Source organism: Paramormyrops kingsleyae, chromosome 12 (genome assembly GCF_048594095.1).
Source record: "Paramormyrops kingsleyae isolate MSU_618 chromosome 12, PKINGS_0.4, whole genome shotgun sequence".
Taxonomy (NCBI): Eukaryota; Metazoa; Chordata; class Actinopteri; order Osteoglossiformes; family Mormyridae; genus Paramormyrops; species Paramormyrops kingsleyae.
In genome coordinates, this window is record NC_132808.1 from 13,954,533 (window position 1) to 13,965,365 (window position 10,833).

At 44.0% G+C, this 10,833-nt stretch overlaps 1 protein-coding gene across 1 annotated transcript; it reads right to left on the bottom strand.

Annotated features, from left to right (window-relative positions):
* Positions 1 to 121: 121 nt before the first annotated feature.
* tkfc (triokinase/FMN cyclase) lies at positions 122 to 10,254 on the bottom strand. The gene is made up of 16 exons (XM_023836433.2): positions 10,194 to 10,254; positions 9,524 to 9,713; positions 8,693 to 8,985; positions 8,423 to 8,501; positions 8,231 to 8,320; positions 7,980 to 8,014; positions 7,789 to 7,873; positions 6,073 to 6,162; positions 5,102 to 5,218; positions 4,726 to 4,845; positions 3,652 to 3,789; positions 3,438 to 3,544; positions 2,921 to 3,024; positions 2,657 to 2,690; positions 2,496 to 2,588; positions 122 to 657 (listed from the first exon to the last, which is right to left on the bottom strand). Exons 1-16 carry the CDS (start codon positions 10,197 to 10,199, stop codon positions 499 to 501), a joined length of 1,740 nt encoding a protein of 579 aa, XP_023692201.2. The 5' UTR covers positions 10,200 to 10,254; the 3' UTR covers positions 122 to 498.
* Positions 10,255 to 10,833: the final 579 nt, after the last annotated feature.

Below are 10,833 nucleotides of genomic sequence, written 5' to 3' on the forward strand. Positions count from 1 at the left end.
TGGTAGTACTGCATGCCAGCATCTGCAGCAATGACACCGTCTTAGAATGTCTGGATAAGTTCAAGGCACTGCATGGAACATTAAACAGAGACGTCCATTCACGACTATGCAGATGACCATAAACTTTTTGTAAAATAAATTTATTTTGTAGCTTTAATACACTACAGCATCGATTTTAGTATTTTTTTTAACAGTATGCAGGTTAATTTCAGGGCTGCAATCAAATTCCATTATTGCAATTTTCTTCTGTCCATACGTCATAGAGTAGCAAATGTGGAACTAGCCAAAGATACTTTTCCCCTGCTGTCAGTTTGCTAAAACAAGATCATGATGTAATAGTAATTTGAAACAGAAGGGTGACATGTTATCGCGTCTCCCTTCACTGATCTTTTATTCGAGTTTATTCACTGCTTTTCATGTTTGTAGGAAGGAGTAAAATTGGTCCAGCTCTAAAGGCTTCCATCGCAGCCATCCTCAACACCGCCGTCTCCGCCGCTCCTACTTGTCGCTGCCTAAAGCGGCGATCACTGTCCGAAGGATGGCGGCCACGGCAACGGCACCGGGATCAGGCAGCGTCACCCGCTCGGCAGCGACGTAACTGGCTCGACCCGCCCTTGCCGTTAGGTTACGTGTGGACTCTGCCCCAGACTCAGCTTTCTATAGGGGTGGGGGGAAGGGAGAAAACAGGGACTATTAAAGCATGAAAAAATAATCAGTCACACTGAACTGCATTATATTTAGCTTAAAGATTAAGGTTAATTTTAATATTAATATTTCAATCAATTAGACTGGTGGTCTGGATTCCTGCCCTATTTCCTGAGATGGCAGGTCTACTGCTTGGGACTCTGTGGGCTTTATCAACAATGGAAAGTTGTGCCGATAAAAAAGGCAATGTTTCTCTGTTATCACTTTAGCCTTTAAAAATCTTTTTTTCGCCTGTTATCCATCCATATTCTAACTGTCTCTCCTGGTCATAGTGGGCATGGAGTCTGTTCCAGGCAGTACAGGTCACAAGGTTGGAGGACACCCTGGACAGAATGCTAGTCCATCGCAGAGTGGGCGCGCACACACACACACACGCACGCACACGCACACACGCACACACAAATCCCATGGTCATTTCACTGTTGTGTCACCATGAGGCTGGCTGACGCTGCCCTCTCACTTGTACATCATTTTTGGCTAAAGCAACTTCTAAATAAAATACACAAACTATGGGCAATTCATGGACACTAATCAGTTGAACTGCAAGTCCTTATAGTATGAGAGGAAACTGGAATTGCTTAGTAGTACAGACGCTGCTCTACTTACGAACGAGATACGTTCCGAACGGCCGTTCGTGACTTGTAATGTTTGTAAGTCGTCATTCAACATCATTTTAACGGTATACGCAAGTACAAAGAGCTAGGATGCTGGGAGTAACACGCTACGCTGCTGCGCGGTGGGAGTAGCGGCCAGAAGTCGTACTACCTGGAATTGGCACGCAAAAAAAAAAAGATGTTGCAGACAGGAAACGGGAGCCCAACTAACACAATTTGGACTTACAGTCCTCTTCGTTCGTATGTCTGAAAGTTTGTAAGTTGAAAGTTTGTAAGTAGAGGAGCGTCTGTATTGCTGTAGCACAGCTCTAATAAGTATGGGGTTACTATACTTTTTTCAATTTAAATTCCCACTGTTTTCCAGATTGGGGGGGGGGGCGGGTGGTAGTGTATATACACTATATTGCCAAAGTACTGGGACACCTGCCTTTACACGCACATGAATTTTAATGACATAGGCTTTAATATGGAGTCGGCCCACTATTTGCAGCTATAACAGCTTCAGCTCTTCTAGGAAGGCTGTCCACAAGGTTTAGGAGAGTGTTTATGGGAATTTTTGACCATTCTTCCAGGAAAGCATCTGTGAGGTCAGGCACTGATGTTGGATGAGAAGGCCTGACTCACAGTCTCTACTCTAATTCATCCCAAAGGTGTTCTATCGGGTTTCGATCAGTGCTCTGTGCAGGCCAGTCAAGTTCCTCCACAACCACAACAGACTCACTCATCCATGTCCTTATGCACTGGTGCACAGTCATGTTGGAACAGGAAGGGGCCATCCCCAAACTGTTCCCACAAAGTTGGGAGCATTGAATTGGATACAGCTGCTTGGCCACGGAGACTGATTCCATGAAGTTCTCTACACACTGTTCTTGAGCTAATCTGAAGGCCACATAAAGTTTGGAGATCTGTAGCTATTGACTCTGCAGACAGTTGGTGACTTCTGCACACTGTGTGCCTCAGCATGCGTTGTCCCCACTTTGTGATTTTACGCGGCCTACCATATAACATAAAATTCCTTCACTTCAGAAGCTATTCTCATCTACATTGATGGCATACAACAGTAATGTTTTACAGCTGGCATTCTGAGGTTATAAATGATTATTAAGTTTTGCAGGTACATTTTCCCTCTTATCCCCAGTAACAAAGCACTAATTTACAAGACATGCGTTTTCTTACCTGCACGGCAGCCTGCCAAATAGCCATCTCACCACCAGGGGGCACCTCTGAAAGTTTCCTCAGTTCATCAAGTGCTGGGCAAAGGGCATCAAGCTGTGGAAAGTGGGTCATCTCAGAACTGGGTATACGAGAACCATGCTCAAAGATGCATGCAAACTTACCATGGTTCGGTCACCAGGATCTGCTCCTCCATACCTGCAAGAAAGAGACAATGAAGTTGACTACAATACAGCCAAACAACACTTAGAGTAACTTTAGGTCACCTCACGGAACCATGTTTGAAAAAATATTAAAGTAAAACACAAGTAACGGATTTTTATCCAGGAAAGCAAAGAATCCTATTACACATACATTCCATTCCTGGAAAAAAACAAGACATAAACTGCCGTCCCATTATTACACGCGATAACAGAGCAGGCCTTCACCTCCTCATAGCCTCTGTCCCAGCATGCAATGCATCAGCCCAGGCTGCAGAGTCACTACGTCCACTCAGAGGGGTTGCAGCGGCTGTTAAAAACAGGCTGTACAGCTGGTGGGATTAAATGGTAAAATGTCATGCTAATGGTGCTAAAAGCTAATAATGCACAACATATATTGTAAGAGAATAACTATTATTAGAGTTGGGTAATTCAGGTCCAGAGAGTAAAAGTCCAGTCCAAGATTTTGTTTCAACCAATCAGTTGAGCATAAAGAGTCACATTCACAGAGTACTCAGCTGGTTGGTTGAAACAAAATCCCGGTCTGGACTTTTACTCTCTGGACCTGAATTACCCAACTCTGACTATTATTTATTCTTAGAAAGTAATAGTTCCTTTCCATCTATACACTGGATAGGCTACTGAACACCAGGGATGAGATTGCATAGCTCTTCTAATACAAAATATAATGTGTTGATCAGTCAGTCACATAGTGACTAAAAATCTATCCTTTGAAATTACGAACCGCCCCAGAAGACCCGCCCATGTGCTCCTGCACCAATCCGGCGAGGGCAGACAGAACCTTCCCTGGGCAACCCGGGATCACATGACTATGGATCCACTCTTGGATGGCTGTGGAAAAAGGAATCAACCACTCATTTAGAGACCAGTGGACACTTTGCTGATGCAAGTTCATCTACAGAGGGGCCTTCACATGTGCGTGTTTGTCCATGACGCACCACGTGCAGCGAGTGCATGCGTGTTCCCGCAGTCCCCGTCCCCTGATGCACGATCCAAGGTGTTCAGCTGCTCCCGCTGATTCAGCAGAGTAGTACAAACTGCTTCCAGAACTCTTCGTGTCACAGCACTGAGAGGACCTGCGGAGAGAAGCTATTCATGGCTGACAGACCTCTGGGTGGCTTTTGTCGCAAGCTTCCTCTAAAATCTGGTCCGCTCACAACAATCTTCCACCAGCTCCTGGACAAGTGGTTCTGAATTGACTTATGTCAAATTACGGGGTGTATTCCTTAAAACTGTATATAACCACAGAACTACTCTACCGAGTACAGGAAGTGGGAGTGACACAGAATCATCATAGTTCCCCGTGGCTGTCCACAAAGATCTGTCCCACCAAACCATACCACCTGCAGTTCAGACAAGGTAATCGAACTGAAATTAAGCGGGTCTGGGCCTGGCCAGTACTTTGATGACAGACCAACTAGGAAAGCTGGGTTGCTGTTGGTTTGGCCAACAAATTAGCCCATGCTGTAGTCTGTGTGGCCCCCAAAATCCCAGTGCAGCGCCAGGGGGAGTGTGCTGTAAAAATGGCGACATCCTTTGGAAGAGACGTAAAACCAAGGTACAGGATACCTGAGATCATAAAAAAGATCCCTGGGCGTCTTTCTAAAAGAGTAGGGGGTGGTACCCCGACGTCCTGCCTAAAGTTGCCCACTGTGTTCCTGTCAAATCTGGCCTCCTAATCACCCCCTGCATCTAACTGGAGAATCCTCTCCTGCCCCCAGTACGCTCCCAGTATGGCTGCCGTCGCATCATCCAGGTGGGTGTTACACAGGGGTTGCAGTTGAAGTGGCTCCCCATTGGTTCTGTAAATCGCTTCGGCTGTCTGGAAAGGTGCTATATGAATGTAACATTCGTTCACATTCATTTAGCAGAAGGGACAGGCAACAAATCAGGCTGTTTCCACATGACACCCAATAAAAGCCCATTTTGGTACTCAGGCACCTGCACTCCACTCACCGGACCCCAGGCTGAAATATGGTCTAGTCAGTAACACTACTCACTTTACTACACACCTTCTTTTTCTGCTGACAGCTCTGTAGCTAAGACACTCTTCGGCAGCTCCACAATGCAGTTCCGTCCGCTCACCGCACCACGGCTGAGGTTGGGCCAGTTGGGGGCTGTGGTTTTAGCATCTAGAGAGCAAAACATACGGTTGCTTACATGTGTTTATAACTACTGACCATACAGAAAATGACAGACAACACTCATGTACACCACCAGTGGCTGGAAAAAACGCCTAGAGAGCTAAATATAAAATTAACGGTCATTATGGGATGTGCTGCTGCAGATCTGCAATGTATCTGTATTTATGTGCATGTGTCTCGCATTTTATTTTAATTGCGAGCTGGATTTCCTGTGGCGCTGCAGCAGGCCTGTGATGAAGCTCACCGAAAAGCCGCAGCCTTTCCTCGTCAGTCCGCATGAGTGTGAGAGACACGCCGGTCATCTCCAGCGATGTCATGAACGTCCCAGACGTGACCCGGGCGACGCGAACGCCACGCCCCTCTGAAAGTTGGGCAAATCCCGACAAAAATGAAAAGACAACAACAAATGATGACACGCTGCTTACATCAAGATTTGAACATTAAGTCCAATTGTTCGCATTACCGTCTGAGCACAATGTGCAAAAAATAAATTGCATCATCAATGGTGTCTGCTTGGACTGTGCGTGTGCAGCCCAGGGGCTAGCAGACACTTTGCTCGTCAGCTGTGCATCTTCACCATATTCCATTAATTTCACTTATATAACTTTTTAAGTAATGTTATTGCTGCCTGTGGAATGAAGTACAGAATGAAACAAAATATAACGTGCATTACACAGAACATAAGAACTTTGTCAGGCTTCTAAACCTAGGTGTGGGTCTCGTATATGTCGGTAAAATAACATCTTAAGGTATGTTTGCGTGCTTGGTAGTTATGATTTAGGCAAACAGTAAAATATATAATTACAGTGTAAAGATTTTTTTCCACAAAAAAATAATTGAATTTTTTTGTCCTGCCCATATATTCATGCAAATATGGTAGTTCTGACCAGCTACACTTGCTACCAAAAGAGGGATTCAGATTCGGCATTAGCCTACTGAAAAACATATACAGTGGTCAACTTTTATAAAACCCTACAACTTCAAAACATGAGTAGGTTATAATTTTATTGTCCATGTAAAAATTTAAGGTCGACCCATTTATTTTCCAGGACATGTAGATATTTCATTTTCCATGACTGGAAAATGTACTTAAAAGATCATGTTTTTCAAGTGTTCCAGGACATGTGGAAACCCTGCACTGCCCAGCAAGGAGACCGCTGACTGCAGAGGAGAAAACCTCAATAACATAATGTCAGTGGAAGACATCAGCCTTACCCAGGCAGGTTAGGGCAGCTCTGGTCACCACGGCCATCTCCAGACAGGACAAGGCTCCCAGGTTATTCACACAGAGCACCACGGTGTCCCCTGCAGAAGTGCACCATAAACAATTATAAGAAAATGACTGTGCTGTGACAATGTGCAGCGAGCACCAGCCTCCCGCTACACTAGAGGGGAACGGAGCTGTTACTCAAACTCCATTACTTGATCATTAAAAAGCATCGATTAAAAGTTTCATTCTCGATTTTACAACAATATGGCGGAAGGGAGACGGCACATAGCGGAAGAAGGTGAAAATAAACGAAACCCATCTGTTGTGTGGAAGCACTTAACATTATAAGTGAATGAAAGTGCAGCCGACTGTCAGTATTGTAGAGCATACAAATCACCACAGCTCGACTTCAATACGAATACATCTATAAGATTTCCACATTTGACGGACTCACCCAATAATGCGGGTTAGCCAGAGATATGCTATTTAGCCTCTCGGATTAGACTAGCCTTTTTTTTTCGTGACTTGTATTTTGAATCAGGGGACTGTTTGTCCCTAGGGACTGTTTGTCCCTAAATTGTGTATTTTGAATCAGCTTAATTTACTGTCTACGATTCCTCTATGTCAGAATAATCTCTGCTAAAACAAAGGTTAGCCCTGTTGCGTAGCCTCATCATCTTACGTAATATGATATATAAACCATATGATAATATTTTTTGGTGAATACATTGTGTTTTGAGCAGGGATAAATGATATTTTTAATTTTTGCAAAATTTAAGAGTTGAAAATTAACTATATAACCAAAGAGAACTTAATTATCTACAACAGTCTGTTTAACAAAGTCGGTGATATTGCCATTAGCAAAGTCACGTCGGGGTACCACCGCCTTTGCTCTCTATCAAGATATATTTCCACACAGCAGAATATCTTTTCATCATACTTTTCTTGGCTTGTTTTCGCTTGTTTTGCTTAATTTCTCACGAATGCGCCACATGATCTCTGAATCAAACAGCAAGGATGAAAACGATTAAGATTGTCTCAGGGACTGAATGCAGAGCTCATGAAAAAGCTGTAAACTGTAGACTGATTTTTTTTTTAACATAAATTACATAATACTGAAAAAGAACCATGGTTAAAATTGAAAAGCGTGCTAAATTTTATTTATATCTATCAAAAATGACTATCAAAAATGTTCTAGTGCAACTTATTGATAGTTTGATCCTTGCGATGAGTTGGCTGCATGTGGTTAATATATGTGATATTATTCCATGTCGATATTAACATTGTATATTGTGCAAGTCTAGTATTAAGGAAGGCACCGTGGTGCGGCGGGTAGCAATGTCGCAGAACATCGTGGGTAAAGAGTTTGCATTTTCAGCCCATGTGGGCGTGGCTTTTTGGTGGATTCACCGATTTCCTTCTACCGCCCAGAAACAAGGCTCCTGCTCTGTGACAAATGCAACCTATATACATAATGTAAACGATTACTTGATTATTGATATAATCAATAATAATAATAATAATAATAATAATAGTGACAGCCATAGAGAGGAAAAAGTACCGTAAAATTATCACAAAAATCAAACCACAGCAAGTCATTTGGTGCCATCTGCTTTTGTAAACACCAAAAACATTGTAACATAATTTGTGTTGTATAAGAATAGTGCAATTTTTCTGCAATGATGAGAGAATTGGAAGTGAAATTGCTGCTTTGCACCTACCTGTATTAAGTGGCAGGTGTGATTGGCTGGTGGGATTAGTCATGTGATCTATCATAATCTTCACTACCTCATCTGCTGAGCCAATCTAGAAGGCAAGAAACCAATCAAATGAAGCATTAAATTAGCCAAGCATCATAGTCGATTACCCATATAAAGTACTAGCATGCTACACATGACTCCGGCACACTGACCTTTAATCTTTGTATGCCTGCTTCCCCATGTATTCCTGGGTTGGCCAGAGAGACAGGTATACAGACAGAGAACGCAGCAGGTGGAGAATGTTAGAATCTGACAATCTACACGGGGTTCTCAGAAACAATTAAATCCTTAATTTCGAAAAGTCAGCCTCAATTAAGATGGACATTTAAGTTCTTTCCTTGCAGATGTTTGAGTATAACTGCATGTGCAAGCTGACAGCATGATTAAAAACAAATGTACACACCCAAGCCCAGCTCCATCTCCCCTGGGGGCAGTTCAAAGGAGGGCACACAGCCAGGGACACTGCATGGGGACATGCTGACTCCCAGGGTGCCTGGAAACAAGCATAACACCCATGTCACACCGAGTCACTTACACTGCCGCAGACTCACCAGGACTCTCATGAAGCCATGGGACTCGCAGGCGTCACTCTCACCGATGTCCTTCACTGCTTCTGTTACTATGGTGACAATCTCGTCCAATGAACGGCCCTCTTCAGCCAGAGCCCCAGCCATCTGCAAAATAATTAAGTATAACGACCTGTTGGTCAATTTCCGTGGACACGAAATTCAGCACTGGTGTGGTGATATCTAGCAGCCGACACTAAAAGCCCAGCATCTGGAGGACTGACCATCAGTATAAATAAAGCAAGTGGTTCAAAGGAATAGGCATAACCGTCGTGTGTAACCACGGTGTGCTGGATTACCTTGTGAATAAGCAGAGTGCCGCAAAGGCCCCTCCGCCCTGCCTTGCTGGGCTGGACAAAGGCGCAATCGTCAGCAACGATCACCATGGCGACTGGCACACCCCGGGCCCGGGCCTGCTCCAACGCCAGGCCGAAGTTGAGCCGGTCACCAGTGTAATTCTTCACGATGAGCAGCACCCCGCTGGCCCCAGCCTGCCGGAGGGTGAGGATGGCAGCCAGCACGCTGCTGGGTGGGGGGGAAGCAAACACGGAGCCGGCCACTGCCGCCGACAGCATCCCCGCTCCCACGTACCCTGCAGGATACGGACAAAGACAGTCAATCAAAATCCTCTCTCCTTTACACTCGATTGTGTTTTTTTTCCTGGCCTAATGATTACGGAAGCGTGCTTGTGATCAAATCCCAGACCAGCAAGGTACTGCTCCCCAGGCGCTGAATAATAGCTGCCCTCCACGATGTCACACATGGGCTAAATGCAGGGGACACATTCTGTTGTTGTGCTATAGTGTGTCAACAATGACAATTAATAACTTCACTCTCTTCTTTCCTTGGACTGTTTGTCCCTAAATTGTCAATAATTTCCCTTGGTATAAATGAAGTTTTATCTTAAAAACAAAATAACAGGTAACACCAACTCTCAGTTTGAACTGGCCTGAAAATCATTACCATGCATCCCTCTTTCCTCTCCCTTTATCCAACACACTGTCGCAGTGTCACTGTCACTGTGGCGGACACACACAACCACACACCACAAGCAATTTAGAGTCCCGTGATTTTAGGAGGTGACCCATAAGAACAGTGGGCCAGTTACGCTTCATGCACCCATGCATTACCTGCGTGTGCCGGTTCATGTCCAGAGCCGCCTCCTGACACCAATGCCACTCGGTTCCTCAGAGTCTCAAGGTCGGAACGCACCACCACCCTGTGGCCCTTAAGCAGGGACAGCCCACTGTTGCTGCTTATGATCCCCGACAGCGCCTCATCCACACAGCTGTCCACTGAATTCAGAAGCTTTTTTGGAACCTGCAAGACAAATTACCACCATGCTCCACAGCTGTAATATACTGATTCAGTAGTTGACAAAGGATAACCTTTGCACTTTCAGTTCGTCTTTCATGGAATACTTCTCTGTTGTCGGTGTTACCAGAGCGCCAATGGCAGTGCCAAATGGTTCCAGTTTATATATATATATATATACACACGCTATATATACGTCAGTTTTTGTTTACTTTGTATATCTATAATTTCTCATGACACAAATATACGTCACATCCAAAAGGGACGACATGCAAGACATATATCTGAGGAAGCATTCTTTGCACAGTATTGTATTTTTTAAAAACAACTGATCATAAACGTTCAGCTACAGATATAGTCGGCAAAGAAACGTAACACTGCAAGTTTTCTTCCTAACAGACAAGTAATTATTAGCGATGATGCGCAATAAAAATACGCAGAACTTTAAACACCGTAGGGGCCAGAACTCAGTACCGTGACACTAACCTCCATGGTCGTATTCCGATCTCCGTCTAACGTCACGCTGACCGTGGGCGCTCCGCTACGCGCCACTCTCGCGAGACTGTGCGAAAGCCTGGGACTTCATATAAAGGCAACAGCAAACCGCGCTGTTCGCGTAATACCTCTACTTGTCCGCTTTTTCAGATAATATAATAGGAAAAAATAACGTTAACATTCATTCCTACGCATATCAGTTACAGCTAATAAAAACTAATATATTACGACATTACCGAACCGCTTTAATGAGATGAAGACTCAGAAAACTGAGGTTTTATTGTATAGAGGCTGTAATTTAAGCATTCATGTCTGAAAATGCATTTTAATGGTGTACAGAGCAATAATAATAATAATAATAATAAAATAATAATGCCATTATTCAAATAGTTATTAACTGTACTGTATATGGCAGAGTGTCAATACAAAAAAACCTATGTAATGGATCCTTTACAAGAATCAGTCCAGAGACTCTGAAAGGCTGATGTTTAATAGACAATGGGGGTTTTATAATCCTACAAAGGCGGTTTGAGGGGTCTCAGGATTAGGTGTTGCTGTGGTCGACCCACGGGTAAGTCCTGAGATTGGTATTGGTGTGGTCTAGCTGTGGGGAACTTCAGAGAAGCTGAAA

Coding starts and splice junctions, on each gene's coding strand:
- tkfc (XM_023836433.2), bottom strand. Junction 8,015..8,230: donor GGAGATGGAGCTGGGCTTGG/GTGTGTACATTT, acceptor TGGCCAACCCAG/GAATACATGGGGAAGCAGGC. Junction 2,691..2,920: donor GGGACAGAGGCTATGAGGAG/GTGAAGGCCTGC, acceptor TCTTTCTTGCAG/GTATGGAGGAGCAGATCCTG.